Here is a 23,670-nt window from a genome sequence, read left to right as displayed (position 1 = left end):
CAATGCTGATGGGAGTATGAATTAGTACATTGATTTTGAAAAATAATTTTGGCAGTATTTAATACAGTTAAAAAAGCATATATTCTATGGCCCAGAAATTCTACTTTGAGATGTATACTCCAAAGAAATTTGTGTATATATATATGTGTGTGTGTGTGTGTGTGTGTATAAGAACATTTAGAGCATTATTTATATTTGACAAAATAAAAATAGTTCAGGTGCTGGTCATCAAAAAAGTGGATAAATTAATTGTGGTACACCTATTTATATGATTTCACATCAGTGAAAATGAGTGAGTTACAACTACATACAGTTACATGAATGAACCATAGAAACAATGTTGAGCAAATGAAGTATGGCACAATATAATGTTGTCACATATATGAATACAAATATATTCAAATGAAGTTAAAAAACAGGAAAAAAAAAACCCACAAGCAAGGAGTGATTACTTTAAAAATCAGTGGTTACTTCATGTGAGAAGGGAAAAGTTATAATTAGGAAAGAGGTCTGTGGGTTAGAGATCAGGATATACTTCTAAATCACTGGAAAGGTTTTATGCCCTAAGCAATGTGGTGATTACATGGTTGTTCATCTTTTTTTTTGTAAAATTGAATCGTACATTTGTGATTTACTGGGGTTTCTTCGTTTATGTTCTGCTTGTTTGGATTAACTTTTGCTTTTTTTTTTTTTTTTTTTTTTTGGTACCAGGAATTGAATCCAAGGGTGCTTAACTACTGAACCACATCCCTAGCCCTTTTTGTATATTTTATTAAGAGACAGGGTCTGCTGAGTTGCTTAGGGCCTTGCTAATTGCTGAGGCTGGCTTTGACTCTTCCTCCTGCCCCAGCCTCCTGAGTGACTGGGATTATAGGCATGTACCACTACGCCCAGCTAACGCATACATTTTTCATAGCACCTCTTCTTTTTGACCTTTTTCCTTTTCCCCCATCTTGCTACCATCCCTCCTCCTCAATTAGGCACTTCTTTTCTTCATTAATTCCCTGTGCTTACTTTTCTATTGTCATACTGAACAATATTGTCTTTTGTGGTATTTCCTTGTAGGAAATATATTAGCCTTCTATTGCTGTATAAAAAACTACTGGGGGAAAAAAAACAAAAAAACAAAAAAACCCTACCAAAAATTTACCAGTGTAGTGGCACACATCTGTAATCCCAGCTATCCAGAAGGTTGAGGCAGAGGATTATAGGTTTGAGGCCAGTCTGGGCAACTAAATTTTTTTTTTTTTTTTTTTTTTACAAAAAGCAAAGGATGTAGTTTAGTGGTAGCACACTCACCTAGTATGTCCAAGGCCCTGTGTTCAATCCTAAATACTGAAAAACTATTACTAAAAATTTAGTAGCTTAGGACAACACTTACTTTATGTCTTGTAATTGTATAGGTTATGGTCTAAACTCAGCTAAATTAATCAGTCTTACAAGACCAAAATCAATGTGTTGGTAGGTTGGGCTCTTATTTGTGAAGGTTTTAGGGAAGAGTTTGCTTTCAAGCTCTTTCAAGTTTTCACATACTTCACTTTCTTTAGTTATGACTGAGGTTCCCATTTCCTTGCTGATTATCAGCCTTATGCCACTTTCAGGTTCTGGAGGCCACTTGCATTCCTTACCACATGGCCCTCTCTGTCTTCAAGCTAGCAGTGGTGTGTCAAATCCTTCTCATGCTTTGAATATCTTTGACTTCTTCTGCTACTATCCAGGGGTTTGTGATGAGATTGGGGTTATCCAGATTTATTCCATCATTCTCTCTCACCTTCTCTCTTTTTCTTTCTTTTGGTAATGGAGATTGAACCCAGGGCCTCTCACATGCTAGGCAAGCACTCTACCTCTGAGCTGCAGCCCCATCCCAGATTATCTCTCTTTGGTTAATTTTAAGATCAACTGATTAATAAACTTAATTTCAATTGCAAAATGCCTTTCCACATAAGGAAGATAATTGGGGAATGATATACCATATTAACAGATCAGGTGTTAGGATGGTGTCTTGCTCCATTTTGTACTGCTATAACAGAATACCACAGTCTGGGTTAATTATAATTGACAGAAATTGACTCACAGTTTGGGAAGTCAAAAGGGGCTTGCTTCTGACAAGATCCTTCTTCCTACATCATAACATGCACCTCTTAAAGGTCTTATCTCATTATTACAGTGACACCTAAATTTCAACATGAGTTTGGAAGGGGACCAATGTTCAAACCATAGCAGATGAGAAATTTACTGGGGGGTGGCATTTTAGGAACCTTACATAGGTTCTTTCTTATCTCTTTATTGTACGATACCTAGTACCCTTTGGTGTTTGTTTTAATTGACAGATAAAAATTATATATATATATATTTATTTATGTTGTACAAAATTATGTTTTTATGTGTATACATTGTGGAATGGCTAAATCAGGTTAGTTATATGGCACTGAACATAATGTCCTCCAAGTTCATCCATGTCGTAAATGACAGGATTTTTTTTTTTTTTTTTTTTTTTGAGGCAAGAGAGGGAGAGAGAGAGAGAATGACTGAATATATCACATTTTATTTATCCATTCATCATTGAGGGATGCTTAGGTTGATTCCCTATCTTGGCTATTGTGAATACCGCAGTGAACATGGAAGTGCTAATATCTCTTCCAGTTTTTCTGTCTTTGGGGTATATACCAAATAGTGGAATTGTTGGATCATATGGGTAGTTCTATTTTTTAATTAATGAGGAACCTCTATATTGTTTTCTATAATGGCTGTACTAATTTACATCCTTACCAACAGTGTACAAGGGTTACATTTTCTCCACATCTTCACCAACATATGTTAGCTTTTGTCATTTTGATACTAGCCATTTTAACAGGTTTGTGGTATGTGAATATTCTCTAGGTAATCTCTTCATTGTTTTCTTTGCTACGCAGAAGCTTTTTAGTTTGGCATGATCATATTTATTTAGTTTTGGTTTTGTTGCCTTTGTTTTGGGGGTCTTATCACCCCCAAATCCCCAGACTAATGTCATAGAGCCTTTCCCCTTATTTCCTTTTAGAAGTTTCACAGTTTCAGTTCTTACATTTAAGTTTATAACCCATTTTCAGTTGGGTTTTATATATGGTTTAAGATAAGGGTCTAATTTCATTGTTCTGCATCCAGTTTTCTTAAGACTATTTATTAAAGAGACTGTCTTTTTGTCATTGTATGTTCTTGGAAGCTTACTCAATCAGTTGACCAAAAAATATGTGGATTTATTTCTGAACTCTTTATTCTGTTCTTTTGGTCTATGTGTCTGTTTTTATGCTAGTGCCTTACTTTTTTGATTACTATAACTTCATAGTATATGATGTCTCTACCTTTGTCCTTTTTGCTCAAGGTTGCTTTGGCTATTTAGGGTCTTTTGTGATAATATAAAAATTTTAGGACTGCTTTTTCTGTTTCTGTGAAAAATGTCTTTGGAATTTTGAGAGAGGTTGCATTGAATCTAAAGATTGGTTTGGACAGTATGGACTTTTAATTATTATTCCAAGACATGAACATGGGATATCTCAATGTATCCCAATGTATCTCAATGTGTCCTCTTCAGTTTCTTTCAACAGCATTTTATAGATTTCAGCATACAAATCTTGGGCCAAGTTTATTCCTAAGTTTTGTTTGAGCCATTCTTGCATCACAAGTGTAAATCCCACCTGTTTGGTGAATTTTCATTTTAATTTGCTGTTGAATTCATTTTGCTATTATTTTCTTGAGGATTTTTGCATCTCTATTCATGAGGGATTTTATCATATAATTTTTTTTTTCTCGTGCCCTTGTCTGGCTTGGTAGGGTCACATTGGTCACGTCTGGAAGTGTTCCTTTCACTTCAGTTTTTTTTAAAGAGTTTAAAAAGATATTCTTTAAATGTTTCTTAGAATTCAGGTGTGAAACTATCAGGTTCTGGACTTTTCTTTGATAGGAGACTTTTTGTTACTGATCCAGTCTCCTTACTCTTTATCAATCTGGTCAAAATTTATTTCTTTGTGATTCAGTCTTGGTATGTTCTTAAAAATTTATCCATTTTTCAATATATTGAGCATACAACCCTTGAGTGTTATTGAATGAATGGATGGACAGATGAATAAGAAAGGAAAAAGAGGAAATGACTCACTTTCAGAACTTTGGAATTAATAATAGCTGATTTCTATGTAACTTGGTTTAATGGGGATCGCTGGAACTTTCATGATAGTTTGGAATTCGGTCAGAACATTCTTAAAGCTAATACTAATGACTATTTTTTGTTTTTCTTGGGTATTCAGACCCTCTTTAATTGGTGTTATAGAAAATTAAAGTCAGTTCCCTAAAATATAACCAGTGGCAGTATGACAATTTCTAGGTCTTTGCAAAATTTTAAACCCACTGTAATGAAGTAGATGTTCTATGTTTATTCAATATTTACAACTTTAATAATTATGTAAGTCCCAGTTGTTTAAGAGAATCCTGATAACATGGTATGTTTGCTTGTTTTGTTTGGGTTTTTTTTTTTTTTTTTTAACCTAGTAAATTTGTGGTTTCTGACAACCTTTTTTGGTATTGGGATTAAACTCAGGGGTGCTTTATTTTGAGACAGGGTCTCACTAAGTTGCCTAGGGCCTTGCTAAATGGCTGAGACTGACCTTGAACTTGTGATCCTCCTGCCTTAGCTTCCCAAGTTGCTGGGAATATAGGCATGTACTACCATGCCTAGCTCTGACAATCTTTTTTTTCTTTGCGGTGTTGGGGATTTTTTGAACCGAGGGCCTTGTGCTTGCCTTGCAACTGAGCTATATCTCCAGCCCGCTCTGACAATCTTATCAAGTGACAAACTATAGCCAGTTGGTTCTCAAACTAATGAGGATAAAATCACCTGTTGCACTGTAAAAAATCGTGCAGTCATAGATCTGACTCCTGGAGAGTCTAAATCACAAGATCTAGTGTTGGGTCCCTTAAACTACATTTTTAACAAGCTGCCTGATGATTTTAGGTACAGGTGGTCAAGAACCACCACTTGAGAAAGAATTCCTTAGACTTTATTACTTTTCATTAAAATTTATTTAGGAAGATACTAATTGTTTTATTTCTGGTTCTGTGGCATGCCATATATAAATTCAGAGGATTGTGTAAGAAATGCAAAATTTGAAACCCCATCCCAGAATTAGAATCTTCATTTGCATTACAGCTTGAGAAGCACTGCTATAAAGTTAATCAGGTAATAATTGAAGTTCCTCCCCCCCAGATTCTCTGAGTTAGGTAAATAGTTCACCCCCATTTAATCTAACTCAACATAACATGGGGTGACCACACTGAATATATGACTTTTATTGTGTTGAGGCAGAACACTTGTCTATTTAAACAAATGTGCAATCCTGGATCTGAATCCTGGAGGTTCTGATTCAGGAGGTCTAGTGTTGAGATCATTAGGCATATTTTTAGCAAGCAACCTGATGATTCTCGGGGCATATTTTATATTACACATACACATACATACATATATATATATTTTGTTTGTTTGTTTGTTTGCAGTGCTGGGGATCAAATCCAGGGCTTTATGTTTGCAAGGCAGACACTGTACCAACTGAGCTATATCCCCAACGCTACTCTTACATTTTCTATGACACCAATTAAAGATGGTCTGAATATCGAGTTTTGACACCAAAAGGAAGCATAGTCACTAGTATTATCTTTGAGAATGTTCTGATTGAATTCTATTATATTATTCACAGATAATTAAACTTTTTTTTCCCCCAGAGAATCTCAGAGTTAAATAAATAGTTGACCCTCGTTAATCTGACTCAGTACAACATGGGATGATCAAATTGAGTATATGACGTTTATTGTGTTGAGAAATAACACCCATGTATTTTAAAAAAGAAAAGGACCCATTTGGGGGACGCTGAAGGCAAAGAAAAAAGTTGTGACACCAGTTTCCTTGTTCCTAGAATATGATATGCTGAGTACATCATGGATATATATATAGCTAAGGGTTAAATGTGATGTTAGCAAGTCATTTTGGACTGTGACTTGGCTTAACTGGGCCTTGCCTAAGTTAGGCTAAAACAGTAAAGCCTTACTTAGTACGCTATCCTAATAAGTGTGATAAGGAGCTGTAGTGTAGAAATCCCAATTTGAATCCAGAACTGTCTTTAATCTTGTCCCTACTTCTAATTTTGGTGATTGTGCTTTCTACCAAAATTATTATATCAGAACCAGGGCTCTGCTTCTCATTAGTATCTTTGTTTCTAATATCACTTTTAGAAGACTATTACTTGCTCAGTTGCTTATCTTGCTTATGAAGACATTGTTTAGTAAAACCAGTAATGTCCTTATGGTCAAATCAACAATGACCATCACAGGTTTGTTAATTTTGCTATTTTATCATAGTTCTTGCAGTTTGTAAATATTTCCTTATTTTCTAACATAAGATAATGACCAAAAGAACTTATTGATTATCCTTTTTTTCACCAAAGAAGAGAAAATTTTTCATAATAGGTATTAATTTTTCACCCTTTATGTTACCATCCCTTTTTAGGATCCTTAAGAATCTTAGACAAGATGTTTACAAGTGACTGTACCCCTTGTGTTCCGCACTCACACGTAACTGCCTGAACCATGTCTGACAGGCCTCTTTCCCCATCTCAACATTGCTACTAAAATTTGGAAGTTGCATTCCTAGAGTAAAAAAGATTTTCTGGGTCCATCTTGTGCCCTTTCCCCTAGATAAAGCACTCGTTATTTTTAAGGAGTCTTTGTTGCTTTTAGTGAATAAAAGGATAAGGACTATAACCTATCTACTGAAGACTCCTTTTATATCATTTCTTATGGCAACTGATGTCAGAGGATGACATCTGAGACAACTTTGATCATTTCATATGAAAGAGCAGGAGCCTTTCAAAGTCATGAATGTGGTCAGTTTTTAACCCTCATTTGACCAAAAAAAATTTTTTTATATATTCATTTATATCCTGTTCTCCAACTTTTTCATATCCAGTATAGTCATGTTTTATATGACATGTTAACCAAAGTATATTTTAAAGTAATACCAAACGTTTTACAGATATCAGCATTTCAATGCCAACTTTTGATTGCTCATTTTCAGTAAATCTCAATTTTGTGGTACCGTTGAACCCATATTTTTGAAGGCTCTTGAATTTAACTTTCCTAGTTTACCTAGAAGAGTTAATCTGATTTCTTTATGTATCCAGCAGATTAATCAAGGCCAGTTTCACCCAAGATTTATTTTTATTCTTTGGAAAAAAAAAAAAGAATATTTATGTTACATATGCATAACTTTCTAGTATAATCTTTAGGTATTTGTTACAGTGATGAAAGCTAACATAACTCATAGCTTTTCATTTTTCTTAACTTGTCGCATTATCATCATTCAAGTATATATCAAAGGTGTGAATTATTTTATGCTTATATATGTTTTCTGGAAGAAGGAATGTTATTGTACCATACAGCTATAGTGCAGTTGCAGTTTCATAGTTATACTGTGTTCAGGTTTCTTAGTACAGTTTCTAAGTGTGAGCAAACACAGAAACTCACAGAGATAATTACAGAAACCAATTATTTAGTTTGTCAGGAAGGAAAAAAAGAAAAATGAATCTGTTGTTCTTAGTTGCAAACATTCAAATCATTGTCCTTTAAGACTAGACATTCTAAGCTTGTTCTACTAATATACAATTCTTTGGGGCATATTAGAGTTTACTGCAGAACACTGTTCTCAACAACATCATATGGGAAATTGTTAGAAATATATGTTATTTGGTCTCACCCCAGACCTATGGTATCAGAAATTTCAGGGTCAGGGACCCTAGTAATCTGATTTTTTTGTTTGTTTTCTCTCTTTTTTTGAGACAGGGTCTTACTATGCTGCACAGGCTGGACTTGGCAGCTGAATTGAGTTCAAGGATTGCCTCAATTTCAGGAATAGATGGGACTACAGGCATGTGAAGTTGACAACCATAAATATCTCATGTTCACATGAAGTAGCATCCTTTACAAGATCCCTGATTTTTATTAGTATAATGGATCTGCCTATGAATCACATACCTGTTTTTCAGCATTTTAAAATAATTTATAGTATATAGTGTTTTGTACAAAAAAGCTAGTATACTTTTGCATTGATTTTGAATTCAGAGAAATACAAGGTTTGAATTTAAGTTTAATAATTTACTTCATATGACCTATAGGCAAGTTTCCTGACCTTCCTAAATAGTTGTTTATTCATCTTTACCTCATAAAGATGTTTTGTGGATTAATGAGATTATAGCCATATGGTACAATTAATAAAAGTTTCAGTCTTTATCTGTGCTTAGAAACTACTAGCTGTCTTTATTTTCACCTTCATTTTCCTTTCCCTGTGTACTTCAGTGCCATATTTTCAAATTTAGTTTTAAAAATTTAATTTAGTAAAAAATGTATTCTGTGCCCAATTTTTATTCTGTTCTGGGGTGGATGCAGCTTTTGATGTATACAATTTCTGAGTCTAAAATAAACCAATTCTAATTATTATGTCAGTCTTATTTTACATTTCATTTATATTTTATTTATATATATCAGTATTAAATTGTAATATCATGGTTCTAAATTGATATTTTCCTCCTAATATAGTAAAGATGATTATCAATAATTACTATTGTACTTTCCCAGAGATTTTTGCTAGTCATTTATTTTACTGAATTATATTTTAAGAGTCTGTTTTACTTTTAATTTTTTGATTGTCATTTTAAGAATTTTAACACTTCTAAAGAAATTATTTTAGCTATCTTTAGATTTTCTATTTGAAGTAAGAATTTATCAAACAGTAGTTTCATTTGATAGCAAAGTTTCCATAGTTATAATAATGCCTTTTGCTTATAAAATACCTTTTTCCAAATGCCAAAATTATTATCTATTTTTATTACATGGTTTTTATATTTCACAACTAAGTGACTTACTTTGTTCCAGTCCTATATGCCACCAATAAAGCAAGACTAGAACCCAGGTTTTCAGACTGCAGAATAGATCTCTTAGTTAAATCCAGTTGGGATTCTGAATTTGATTTAATTTTTCACTTCATAGTTAAACTTCCTTATAATTTTTTCACAGCCCAGCTTTGGAAATATGCACCAAAATTTTATCTGCCTACATACATATTTCAACATCCTACACCCTATGTGAAAAATCTAAATGTGGGAAAAAAAGCTGTTTTTCTAATCACTCACTATTCATGAGTGCTTTTCTGAGCAAATGTATATGAACTGATAAAAATAATGTATGAAAAAAATATGTGAGCTGGGCATGCAGTGGTATGTCCCTGTAGTTCCAGTTGCTTAGGGAGCTAATGCAGGAGGATCTCTTGAGACCTGCCTGGACATAGCGAGATCCCCCCATCTCAAAAAAAAAAAAGAAAAAAGAAAAGCATGTGCCATCCCTGATAACTTTTCCCATAAGACATTGTTTAAACCTCTTATAGCTATTATACTTTTAAGAGAAAAACATATTGCCAAAAAACCAGGGAGACTTATTTTCTAAAACTTCGAGACTACAACTGGGTCTGTATTTGTGCATAGGCACAATTAAAGATGGGAGTAAATCTCCCAAATTGAAAGCTTAGTGACAGTTGACATATAAAATGGTAAGATCTCAGGCTGGCGATGTAGTTCAGAGGCTAGGTTGCTTGCCTAGTATGCACTAGATCTGGGTTTGATCCCCAGTACCACAAAAATACAAAAACCAGAATGGTAAGATCACCAGGCTTCTTTTTCAGTTGACTTATATACCTTGCTGAAGACTGGATTTTTTTCTCTTTAGGGAATCTTTGGGAAAACCTAAGAGAAAAGACTTCTGAAATAGTGGTATTTATAAATGCCAACTGAAAACAGCTCTACATTATATCCTATAGGGAAGTCTGTATCAATAAGACTTATTGTATATACAGAGCTTCCAAATCAAATTTTAGTATGCTGTTTATATACAAAAGGAAAACTAAGTAACACTAGATATTTGAATACTATCTGACATCAAAGGCAAAGTAATTTATAACAAAAGGGACCCAGAAGAAAAGCATAGTGCAGACAACAAGGAAAAAAAACTTTTAAAGTCTAAAATTGATCTTCTCAATGGGATTAAAGAAGATATTGCAGGAATGAAATACAATAGGGGCCTATTAAAAAGGAGCATAGGAACATTCATAGAACAAAAAAGGACTCTTGGAAATTGAAAGTATTATCTCAGAATAAAGTTGAGACAATCCAAGAAGGTAGGGAAAAAGAAACAGAAAAACGTACAATAAAGTAAGAGTTTTAACATCTGTTAGGGTTCTAGAAAGAACAAAAAAGGGAATACAAAGGAGGAGGAAAAAATAGTTCATTTCAGTTTTACAAAATTGAAGGACACAAGTGTCTAGATTGAAAGAGCCCACTAAATGTTCTGCATAATGAAAAGAAGAAAAAAGTCCCACACCAGAGCACCTTGTGATATTTCAGAACGCTGGTATCATAGACAGTGCATTGACAAATTTGCAGTAGGGTTAGTGGTGCAGTAAGATATAGATCATGAAACTATGTGACTGGTGCAGCAAGAATTCTCCTATGAAGTGGTAACCAGACTTTTGAATGGTGACATGACTCTCCCTCAGTCTAATGATATGTAAAAGGCATCAGTTCAAGTTTGTTTTTTACTCTTTATCAGGTTTATAAGCCACTAAATTTGGGGCGGGCCTCTGTGATAGTTATGGGAGGCACCCAGAAAGTAACTTGTATTTTTAACTTGTGTATCCTTTGCACTGCCCATTTGCGGCTTAGGTACCAAAGTGGAAGCAATCTTTAGTTTACATGGCTTTTTTCTTGTTAATCCAGACTTTGTGATCTCACCTAGCTCAAATAAGGATAAAGAGAAAATCCCAGAAACGTCCAGAAAGGCAAGGAAAGAAAGGCCTCAAATGTATCAGATTTTTTTTTACAGCAGCACTAGTAGTTTGAAGACAATGGAGCAAACCTTCAAAACTCTTAGGGAAAAAGTTTCAGTCAAAAATTTTATGCTGGAGCTGGGGATGTAGCTCAGTGGCAGAGCATTTGCCTAGCATGTGTGAGGCCCTGCGTTTAGTCCCCAATACTGGGGGGGGGGGGGGAATTATGCTGAACCTAACTAGCAGCCAAATGTTAGGCTAGATTACACTTTCAAACAGGTAAGAACTATATCCGTTTTTAGGAAGCAACTCAAGCAAAGATCTGCATAGATCTAGGTGAATAAGGGATCTAGGCAGGAAAATGAAACAGAAGAATAGCAAAAGGAATTCCCTCATGTGATGAAGAAAATTTCAAGAACGATAATGGCAGCAGACCTAGAAAACAACTGGACTGGGTTGCAGCAGACAATCAGGGGGCACCAATAAGCATTTTTAAAAATTGGTACATTATAATTATGCATAATAGTAGGAGTCATTGTTATATATTCATATTTGCACACAATAATATAATTTGGTCAGTTTTGTTCTACAGTAACCTATAAGCATTTCTTAAAAATAAAGTGGAGTATACCATATTGTCCCCCAAAGGCACATGTGTTACAGGCTTGTTCCCCAGGGTAGCACCATTGGGAGGTGGTAGAGCCCTTAGGAGACAAGGCCCAGTTGAAGGGCTTCATATTGTTCAGTATGTGCCCTTGAACTAGAGGCTATGGGTACCTTGCCCCTTTCTCTCTCTTATTTCATAGCCATGAGGTAAGTGGTTTTGCCAGTCATGGACTTAGACCCCTAAAGTTGTGAGTCAAAATAAACTTTCTCTTTATATCTTCTCTCAGGTGTTTTTTAATAGTAAAAATCAAGAACTAACCAGTATAGAGTGCCTGATTTGTTTTAAATAAGAGGAGATTTTCAGTTGTTAGAGTTTGGGGGTTAATTCATTATAGGTACATAGAAAACTCGGAAAATTCAGGGGAAATAAAAAGTTATATGAGAAAAGACCATGAGTATAGTATACCATCTATTTAATGTGTATTTATTTATATGGTTCTCAAAATGTAAAGTTAATAATTTATTTCCTCAGAAAAGATAGCATAGGTATATAGGGAGGGTGTTGGAGGAAAATTTATACTGTAGAATTGTGAGCAATAAAAGATCAAAATAAGCATTGTCCATGGTAGGAATGTTAAAATTTTGAAATTTTAGAAATAGCAGTATAAACATAGCAGTAAGCACCAGAATCATTGCTAAGAGTATACAGTGATTGCCTCTGGGAAGCAAATTATTGGGAGTTAGGAAGAATTACACATCTGCTATTTTGAGTGCTAATTGTTATTTTTACCTTCAACCTGCCTGTGTCTTTATACTTGGAGTTTCTTGTGGTCAGCATACAGTTGCTGTGGATATTTTTATGTTCACTTTGCTAATCTCTGTCTTTTGTTGTATTCAGGTCATGTTTATTTAATGTAATTGTTGATATATTAGGGCTTAAGTCTTCCATTTTATTTTTTTGTTGTTGTTCCCTTTTGTTTTTCTTTCTGTATTCTTTTTCCTGCCTTCCTGTGGACTTCCTGAACATTTTTTATAAAATTCCATTTTTATCGCTAGTGTTTTTGATGTATGTTACCATGTGGCTCTTTTAGTTGTTGCCTTGGGTGTTCCTGACTTATCATTTGGTAGGTGTCAGTTTACCTTTCTTGAAATAATAGAAACTTGATTCCGTTACCTTCTGTAGTATAGTTGTCTTAAGCATTTTCTCTATATTCATTAGAATCACATCAATAATGTTAAAAATTTTTGCTTCAACCATGAAATATAACTTAGAAAACTCAGGGAAAAAACCTTTTACCTTTACTCACTGTTGCTTACTGTGCATTATGGACTAAATTGTGGCCTCCTCTCCACTATTGCATTCCCTAGTACCTCAGAATGTGATGGTGTTTTGAATGAGAACTTTAAATAAAGAGGTTATTAAATAGAATAATTTGGGTGGGCCCTAATGCAGTATTACTGATGATCTTTTAAAAAGAGATTAGGACAAAGACACATTAGACGGAAAGATCCTATGAAGCCACAGAGAGAAGACAACTGTCTGTTATTCAGTGAGATAGGCTTCAGAATATACTAATCTTGCCAACACCTTGATGTCAGATTTCTAGCCTCCAGAACTACAAGAAAATTTCTGTTGCTTAAGCCACCCCATGAATGGTTATTTAATTATGAGAGCCCTAGCAAACTAACACACTCTATTCTTTCTTACTGTTTTAAGGTTCTTTTCTTTAATTATTTTGTTTCTGTTTAGAGAACTTCTTGAGCCATTCTTTCAGATCTTCTGGAAACAAATTCTGTCTTTTTTTTTTTTTTTTTTTTTATTGTAAACAAATGGGATACATGTTGTTTCTCTGTTTGTACATGGCGTAAAGGCATACCATTTGTGTAATCATAAATTTACATAGAGCAATGTTGTTTGATTCATTCTGTTATTTTTTCCCTTCCCCCCACCCCTCCCACCCCTCTTTACCCTCTATACAGTAGTTCCTTCCTCCATACTTGCCCCCCTCCCTAACCCTAACTCTAACCCTTCCCTCCCCCCCATTATGTGTCATCCTCCACTTATCAGCGATATCATTCGTCCTTTGGCTTTTTGAGATCGGCCTATCTCACTTAGCATGATATTCTCCAATTTCATCCATTTGCCTGCAAATGTCATAATTTTATCATTCTTTATGGCTGAGTAATATTCCATTGTATATATATACCACAGTTTCTTTATCCACTCATCAATTGAAGGGCATCTAGGTTGGTTCCACAGTCTGGCTATTGTGAATTGAGCAGCTATGAACATTGATGTGGCTGTATTTCTGTAGTATGCAGATTTTAAGTCCTTTGGGTATAGGCCAAGGAGTGGGATAGCTGGGTCAAATGGTGGTTCCATTCCAAGTTTTCTAAGGAATCTCCACACTGCTTTCCATAGTGGCTGCACTAATTTGCAGCCCCACCAGCAGTGTATGAGTGTACCTTTCTCCCCACATCCTCGCCAACACCTGTTGTTGCTCGAAATTCTGTCTTTTTAATCTGTAAATATCTTGATTTCTTCTGCACTTCTGAAGGATATACAGCTGGATATACAATGAGCAGTTCTTTTCTTTGAGCATTCGAAAGATGTGCCACTTCCTTCTGGCCTCTGATTTCCAATATGAATCCACTGTCATTTCTGTTGTTTCTCTCTCACTGCTTTCAAGATTTTTTTTTCTTTATCTTCAGCTTTCAGAAGTTTAGCAGTAATATGTCTTAGTGCACATTTTTGGGGGAGTATCATGTTTGGGTTTGTTCAGCTTGAGCCCGTAGGTTCATGATTTGCCAAATTTAGGAAACTTTCTGTCACTTTTCTTCAACTTCTTTTCCAGGCCTTCCTTCCTTTTTTTCTCTGACCCCCTCAGAATGCTGATGATATAGGTCAGTGACGCCTCTATTTATTTGATTTTTTTCAGTGTACTTTCTCTCTGTCGTTAAGATTAGATAATCTCTGTTGTTCTTTATTCTGGTTTACTTCTTTTCTCCATGCCCTCCATTTTTCTGTTGATGCTACTCTTTGAGTTTTTTCAGTTGTATTTTTCTGTTCTAAATTTTCCATTTTATTCTGTTTCTTTGATGAGGTTTTCTGTTTTTCGTTTGTTCCCAGAGAGTTTATAATTGCTCATTGAAGTGGTTTTATAATGGCTTACCATCTCTGCCACCTTAATGTTGGTTGTTTTTCATTCACTTTGAGGTTTACTTGGTTCTTGCATTACAAATATTTCCCATTGAAACCTGCACTTTTTGTCTCTTATTTCAACCTTTGTTTTAGTTGGTGTTGTCTGGCATCACTCTTGTAGGGGAGAAGATGGCTGCCTCATTACTACCAGGTGGAGGCAGAGATCCAGGTTTCCCACTTGACCTTCATTGATACCTGAGTGTACAGGAGGACCTTTTTTTCTGTTAGGCAGATTTGGCATTACCAGCTCCCAAAAAGGCCTGCATGGATACCCTGCTGGCTGAAAGGGTTATAAGCAAACCACTGGCAACACCACAGGGGCAGAGGCTGATACTGCTGGTTGGTGGAGAAACTCTTGATCTCTTCTAACACTACACCAGGAGGGAGGTAGAAGATGCCTCATCACTGCTGGGTAGGGGTAGAATTCTAAGGTCCTGACATGATCTCTACAGACCTCTGTTTACATGGTAGAAAGGAGCCTCCTTACCATCAGTCTCCAGCTCTCTAAGTAGTCTTCTCTGATATTACCCTGGTAAGGAGAGAGAACAGATTACTAAGGAAGGTTAGGCTCCCCCTCAGCTTTTGGGAATGAAGCCACAGTGTTTTCTGAGGTGTTTGATTAAAGAAGAGCAGTTATTGTCTTAAAGTTTTCTGTTTTGCTTGGAAATCTATATGTAATAAAATGAAATCAGACCCCTCTCTCTCACCCTGTACAAAACTCAACTCAAAGTGAATCAAGGACCTAGGCATTAGACCAGAGACTCTGTGCCTACCAGAAGCAAAAGTAGGCCCAAACTCCATCATGTTGGCTTAGGAACCGAATTCCTCAACAAGACTCCTAAAGCTCAAGAAGTAGAATCAAGAATCAATAAATGGTATTGTATCAAACTAAAAAGCTTCTTCATAGCAAAGGAAACAATCAAGAACATGAAGAGAGAGCCTACAGAATGGGAAAAAAATCTCTGCCACCTGTACCTCAGATAAGCATTAATCTCTAGGATACATAAAGAACTCATAAAACTTAAAGCCAAAAAGCAAATAACCAATCCATAAATAACTCAATCAATAAAAGGAAATGAACAGACACTTCACAAAGAAATGTGAATGGTCAAAAAATACATGAAAAAATATTCATCACTAGTAATTAGAGAAATGCAAATTAAAACTACACAGAGATTTCATCTCACTCTAGTCAGAATGGTAATTATCAAAAATACAAATAATAAATTTTGGCAAGATGTGGGGAAAAAGGTACACTCATACATTGCTGATGGGAATGCAAATTGGTGCAACCATTATGGAAAGCAGTATGGAAATTCCCCAGAAAACTTGGAATGAAGCCACCATTTGACTTAGTTATCCTACTCCTCAGCAAAACTATGGAACCAACCTAGATGCCCTTCAATAGTTGGATTTTTAGAAATGTGGTACATATACACAATGGAATATTACTCAGCCATAAAGAAGAATGAAATGATGGCATTTACCTTAAATGTACGTAACTGGAGGCTATCATGCTAAGTGAAATAAGCCAATCCCCCCCAAGAAGGCCAAATATTCTCTCAGATATGCAGATGCTGACTCCAATAGGTGAGGGGGAGAGTGGAGGTTTCCCAGTTGGAGGGGGGATGGGCATCAGGGGACGGGAAGGGAAATGGAAAAGACAGTAGCATGAATCGGACATAACTTTCCTATGATCATTTATGAAAACACAACTAGTGTAACTTCACATCATGTAAAACCACAATGTGAAGTTATATTCCATGTATGTTGATATGTCAGAAAACATTCTATTCTCATGTATAACTAAAAAGAACAAATAAAAAATTTTTAAATGAAAAAAAAAGCAAGCATGATTTCATTTAAAGTATCATCAGTGAGTCATTAAATACCCTTGACTTAAAAAAAAATTTTTTTTTCTGTTTTGTTAACTGCTGCTTTCCTGGTCTTTTGGCTAAAAAAAAGCAGGGTTTTGTTGGGGATTTTGTTTTTGTTTTTCTTTTCTTTGTCTTGTTTCTGCCCCTTGATGTTTTGGGATTGGCAAATTGGAGATGTCAGCTCCAAGTCTGGGATATGTAAGACAAAAGAAACACACACAAACACAAACCAGTGAACTCAACACTTTCGTTCCTTGAATCCTAAAGTCCCTATCCATCTTTTTTCAAACTTTTAAAGTTCTCTTATGTCTATTTTATAATGGACATATTATATAATATCCACGGTTTTTAGTTGTACTTAGCAGAAGGAATATGGAAAAAATACATCTGTCTAGTCCATCTTCCTGGAAGCAGAAATCACCAGTTGGCATTTCTAATTATATAAATTTACTGCTTTGATTAAAATCAAAAACAATTTTAAGTCAACTCATAAGTCATATAAAAATAATATGACTTCAAAATGAAAAGCATTAGAAAACATTCTTTTTCTTACCTTCCTGGATTACATAATAATAGCTAAAATGAAATGATTTTTATTGCATTTTATATCAACAAAATTTTCTTAGGTATAGTGGTTGAAAACCAAAAGAAAATATCCAAGTATAGAGTGTTTTTATAATGTGGCAAATTTGAAGAGAAATTTTCAGAAGTGTAGCAAACAACAGTCATCAAAATGCTTTCATTTAACAGGCAATTTTGTATTCTTTCTGCTTGATTTCCTTCAGCTTATGGGAAGCACCATGAATAATGTCATTGTGGTTTGTTAGTTATTGGTTAATATTTTAAATAATTACTGTTAAATAAAACTAAGGATTTGGCCTTAAGAATTTTACTTTTTACTATATTTCATATTGAATGTATTTTAGAAGTTTTTTATAGTTTATACTTATTTCATTATGTATTAAAGGATATTATTCCTAGAATATTCTATTGTAATGCTCAGGGTTAAAAATTCCTTATTATTTTTCATAATATATGATCCTTTTTGCATTCATGGCAGTGACTGGTCTCATACAAAGTGATGGTACTGTATATGGATATTGTATAAAGGGCTTTATTTGGTAAGGATGATGTCATTGTGTGGGATGGCCTGAAGGAGTTATTAGAAGAACATAAGACTTTTGAGTGCTAGCATTTTTTAATAAATACCATACTGTTCAAAACATTAATCTGTATTTGAACTGGAAGGAACGTAAGTTTTCCTGACTTAGTGATTGGGATTTAAAGAAATAAATCTTATTGTCATAATTACATGACTGAATAGAAGAAAATATTAAAGGATTTTTCCCCCCTGGCAAAGAGAGATAGAGTTCGAAAGGAAGGAATTGAATAAACAACTGCCAATCACTATTACACAGTTGTAAGACTAATTTTTGAGATTTGAAATTCAGGAATACTTTGGATTTTTGATGCTGTGATTTATTGATGAAGCATAGATAGTTATTAGAAAAGTCTATGATTTTAGTGACTTTTAACATACATATCAGTAAAAAGAGGTAGATTACATTTCTTCTCTATCTTGATTACTATACATTTGATGAAAACATACATAAATTTATCATTTTGACTATTTTAAGTGTACAGTTTACTGGTACTAAGTGCATTCACATGGTTGTATAATCATCAGGACTCTGTAGAACTTTTTCATCATTTTAAACTCTATCAATTAAACAATCACTCCTCATTCCTTTCCCCCACCCCAGTTCCTGGTAACCATTCTACTTTATGTCTTTGTGACTTTGAATATTTCAGGCACCATGTGAGTGGAATCATATTTATCTTTTGAGGTCTGGCCTATTTCACTTAGTCTGTTAAATGAAATAGTTTTTAAGATTCATCTATGTTACTCCATGTACAAACAGAGAAACAACATGTATCCCGTTTGTTTACAATTAAAAAAAAAAAGGTTCATCTATGTTGAAACATGTATCAGAACTAAGTTCATTTTTAAGGCTGAATCATGTTCTATTGTCTGAATATGCCACATTTGGTTTTTTCTTGCATCCACTAGTGGACATTTGTGTTGTTTATACCTTTTGGCTTTTGTGAATAATGCTGCTGTGAATATTGATGTACAAATAACTGTTCAAGTTCTTGCCCTCAGTTATTTTTGTTATATATGCATAAGTAGAGTTGCTGGGTCATATGTATCATAAACACATTACTATATTTAATGTTTTGAGGAATTTTCATACTCTTTTCCACAGTGGCTCCACTATTTTACTCCCCATCATCACTGTACGAGGGTTGCAGTGTCTCCTCCATCTCCTCATCATTGCTTGTTATTTTCTAATTTTTTTTCTTGTAGCCATTCTGATGGATGAGAAGTGGTATCTCATTGTGGCTTTGATTAGTATTTCCCTAATGATTGGTAATATTGAGAAACTTTTTCATATGTTTATTGATAATTTTATATCTTATTTGGGAAACTGTGCCAATCATTTGCCCCATTTTTAAATTCTTTTAATTTTATTATTGAGTTTTAGGGGTACTTTTTATATTCTGGATTTTAATTCTTTTTTTTTTTTTTTTTTTTTTTTTCTCTGTTAATCAACTTTATTTCCAAACAAAAATCCCTATATAAACAGAACCAGTCTATATTAAATTACATGATGGTGTTAAGTTTTTAAAACTCATTTAACAAAGATGTGACATAAAATACTGTGGTATGCTTCGTGAGTCTTAATTGCGGAATTTCTTCTTCTTACGGAACTTTTTTCCTGCTGCATTTGCTGCTTTTTCAGCCATGATCTCTGAATACTTCCTTCGGTTGTATCTTCTGAATTCAGAATCAGCCAGCAGTTCTTCCACAATAGTTCTTTTCCTTTGCTTCTTGGGAATTCGTGAATGGTAGAAGTCAGCTGGATTGTCAACAATGGTTCCAACCTGGAAATACTTAGGAAAGCCATCTCTATCATTTTTCTTGTAGAATCTTTTTGGGTCCATGCTTGCTCTCATCTTCAGTGCTTTGAGATCATTTTTCAGTTCATCTGTCAATTCTGGAGCTTTCATACCATACCAGCCATCACCTGCTGTTTTTTGTCGCTCTTTCCTGCGTTTTTTCTGAAGTTGACGTTTTGATTCACTGTATGGTGGAATGCAATAGTTTTTTTCAAAATCAGGTGTAACGATAGCTTTCTGCAGAAGCTCATTTTTCTTCTTTTCCTTTATCTGTGTCAGAGTTCTCTTGTTAGACTGTAGTTTGTCTGCATTGAAATTAATATACAGACCACCCAACTGCTTGATACTCAGACCAGGGTCTATGCTGCTACTTGTCAATTTCAGAAGTTTAGACTTTGTGTTATTTAGTAAGTCATCTTCATCACTACACTCATCATCTTCATTTCTGTCATTATCTGACAGTTCTTCACTGTTTTCATCATCTTCCTCTTCCTCTTTTTCTTCCTCAATGGCAACTTCACTTGCTTTGTCTTCCTCTTCCAAATAAAAATTTTTATCAGCACTCAATCCAGGAGTTGTATCTATTACAAAGAATGCATTTTTGCATGATGTATTTCCTGAGTCTCCACTTATTGACTCCTTTTGGCCACTATTTTCAACAAAACACAGAGTGTCCTCTTCACTTTCACTGTTTTCGGACAGCTGGCTTTCATCACTGCTAAGAACTAATAAAACAGAATCACCTATCTCCTGAGAAGTGTTGAGCTCAGACTTGGAGAGTTTGGTATCACATTCTAGGTTTTCACTCCTTTTGCTGTTGTCTTCACTGACATCTATTCTAGTACACTCTTCATCATCATCACTGAACTTTGTTATGTCACTTGTTTTTATGGTGCTATTTCTCTTTTCACTCCATCTGTTCACTTCCACAACTGCAAATGTTTTTGCTAATGATTTCATTATAGCCTCACAGTTCAGATTTGAGTGCTCTGATGTGGTTTTCTTTTGGGGGGTTGAATGTTTCTGAGACACTAATGATTGAAGGCTTGTGTCCTTAAGTTCAGAAAGATTCAACTGAGAACCTTTCCCATTAACTTCTTTTCCCTCATCTATTATTCCACTGTCCTCTTTAAGAGATGATGTTTCTCTAAGAGATGCAATACTGGTCTCTTTTTCCTCCCTTACATTAAGATGTTGGTGTTTTTGCACTGTTAGTACTTGGTCTGAATTTTTATGGAAGGGATCATCATTAAAGTCATTGTAAATTTCACTATTACAGAAATTTGGTTTATTTATCTGAGAAGGAAATCCTGCTGGTAACTGAGAATCCTGTCTGGTATCTGCATCCTTTGAATTCACAGGTGTATTTATGATTTGCTTTTCATTTCCTGGTACAACCTTAGTATCTTTCTTCTCAATTTCTGCCTTTAACTTACTCTGCACATTTCTGGTTTTTCTCTTAGGTGTAATTTCAGAGATTGAAATGTAGGAGCATGACTCAGCATCAGCTGTAGCTTCTGCATCTGATTCTTGGCTTAGATTTGTTAGAGACTTAGCCTTCCTTCTTCTTGTTACTTCTGTAGAAGGCACAATTCTCGAAATACATGAAACATGAGATTCTGCTTCAGAGACAACTTCTTCAGTAAGAGGCTCATTTATCAGAGTTATCGTCCTTTTCCTAACACGAGACACGGCGGTGGGTGTAATTATGATCTTTCTTCTCCTGGTTATTCTTACAATAGGCTCCTGGACCTCAGAAACAGAAGAATAATTTGACTCTGCTTCAGAGTTCTCTCCATCAGTAGATGGTTCAGTTATCTCTGCTAGCGAGGCTGTAGCTCTGCTCTTCCTCTTTCTGGTTTTAGGAGTTCTAGGGCCTGATCTTTTATCACCATCAGTCTGCAGTGATTCAGTAATACTTTGGTCATCAGATCCACATTCCTTCCTGCTTTCTGGACATGCTTGAATCCCTTCAGCAAAACTCGCGGCACTCCGAAAGCTCGTGCCTTCGCCATCGGCCCTTCGCGCCGCGCCACCTGCCTGAGCGCTGCTCTATGAAGCGTTGAGGAGAAACGGAGGAGACTTGGGTTCTCCTACCTTCTGCTGGGAACTTTCAGAGGCTACGACTTGAATCCTGGCCCGAGAACGTGTAGACCTGGTGACCACCATTTTCTGGATTTTAATTCTTTATCAGATTACCCACCTTATTTATAATTCCTGTTGCAGAGCATTGGGTGACAGTGTGTATGTGATCTGACAGATCCACAACATTTTCTGTATATAAAGTATCCTTTCTAGTGCTTCCATTCATGGAGCCCACATTTTAAAAATTAATTGGTTAGTTACCTGCCAAATAAACTGTTTATTCAGAAGTAATTGTTCTAATTTTTTAAAAAAGACATAAAATAGCAACTTAGAGATGTGAGTAGCATGAAATATCCAGTGCCAGCATACTAAGTTAACTTAATTCTAGCAAATAAACTTGGCCTTTTAGTAAACCTGAGATTGGGAGACTGAGGCAGGCAGATTGCAAGTTCAAGACCGACCCAGGTGAGACCCTGTCTCAAAAAATAGAAATAAAAGGGGCTGGGGTGTACCTCAGTGGTATAGAGCTTGCCTAGAATGGGTTAGTCCTTGGGCTTTGTCCCTGGATTGCCTCAATGAGGTGTTGTGTTAGTTGCAAATAGCACGAAGTTTTTGGTCTCAAGGAATTTTTAACTTAATGAGTAATACCATGTGATAACTACTATAGTGGAGTAATGGAATACAGCGTGAGAACCTGAGTGTCTAGGCTGAGTGCTCATGCTGGAGGTGGTTCTTTGAAGGAGAGGCAGGAATTTACCAGGTTACCATGACTTGGGGGAGCTCAAAGTACGAAATTACTTACTTTAAGAGGGTCCCAAGGTTAAAAATCACTGGCATAGATGACTGAAAATCTGAGAGGGAGGAATGGTCAGTCCCTGTGAAGGAGAATGAAATTGAGAACATTGTGAACTGAGCATACACCCTAAAAAGTGTCTGACTATAGACAAATTTATGATAATACTCAGTACACAATGACCCAAACATCAGTTTTTAAATGAGATTTGGGAAGTGTGTTCCTTGGTTCCTTTTCCCTGTGTACTTTAGATAACTTGCTCTTATAGAACAGTTGGCAAAACTGAACTCTGTGTAGGACTGAATGATTTCAGCATTATCTGTTGTGGGTGTACAGAGTATAAGTTGTTTAAAATGAAAATATTTGTATTGATTGGTTCAACTGAAATTAGTTTACTTTGGTTGTGATCCAGATAATCAGTTCCTTTTAACAGATGTGTCACCATATTGATTTTTCTGAGAGTTCATGAATAAAAGTGAGAAAAATAGGAGTGAAAAAGAGTATAACTGGATATAGTGGGTCAGATGTATTGATCTCAGGCTCTTATGTTACAAAAGGCACTGGTCTGTGAAAAAAGAAAGTTGCTTCAGACAGTTTAAGAAGAATCAAGAGTGATGATTGCAATACTACAATCTTTTTTTTTTAATTTATTTATTTTGATTCATTGTAGAAATACTACATCTTTCAGATGTATCTGAAAGAAAAGGTGAAATTGTGAAGCCTTCTAAGAAGAAATGAAGATTTTGGTTGTGCTAAACATTGAAATACAGCTTAGATATTTGTAATTATTTAAAAAGATTTTTTTATTAACAAGCTATTGTACTATAAGTAATCTAGCATTTTTAAAGATTTTTCTTCTTGCCAACTTATGAGAAGTGAAGAGTATCATATTAGTAATTTATATTGCCTTTTGCACTTTGTGATCTTCATAGCCTTAAACAGAAGTAGATAGGAAACTAGCTAGAGAGAAAATGCATGTCAATTAATAAATGTTTCCCAATAGCTTTTCACAGGATTAAGAATGCACATTGTAGGAATTTCTGTTATGTCTTTGGGTTGCATGTTGTTCCCAGAAAGTAGCTCCTAATTAATAAAATTATAAAACAATTGAACAGTTAGTAAAAGGGATACATTTAGAATAGAGTACCTCTTAGCATGTATCTCACTTGCCAAAAAAAAAAAAAAAGGTAGTATTATTTCATGCATGGCACTGAGCTTGCTAGGGAGGGAGATTCTGCAGTGTTCTAGAGATTGAGAT

The 23,670-nt window shown here is 35.1% G+C and overlaps 2 protein-coding genes across 11 annotated transcripts in view; one reads left to right on the top strand and one right to left on the bottom strand.

Annotated features, from left to right (window-relative positions):
* Nucleotides 1–23,670, top strand: part of LRCH3 (leucine rich repeats and calponin homology domain containing 3) — a 120,063-nt gene that overhangs the window by 8,556 nt on the left and 87,837 nt on the right. The window lies entirely within an intron of this gene.
* LOC306670405 (deoxynucleotidyltransferase terminal-interacting protein 2-like) lies at nt 19,238–21,703 on the bottom strand (the record flags this gene model as incomplete). The annotated part of the gene is made up of 2 exons (XM_079155078.1): nt 19,238–21,586; nt 21,632–21,703. 2 exons carry the CDS (start codon nt 21,701–21,703, stop codon nt 19,316–19,318), a joined length of 2,343 nt encoding a protein of 780 aa, XP_079011204.1. The 3' UTR covers nt 19,238–19,315.

The sequence above is a fragment of the Sciurus vulgaris genome, assembly GCF_902686455.1.
Source record: "Sciurus vulgaris genome assembly, chromosome: 10".
Classification (NCBI taxonomy): domain Eukaryota; kingdom Metazoa; phylum Chordata; class Mammalia; order Rodentia; family Sciuridae; genus Sciurus; species Sciurus vulgaris.
The sequence above is the reverse complement of the archived record's forward strand: the minus strand, read 5'-3'. Positions and strand labels throughout refer to the sequence as shown.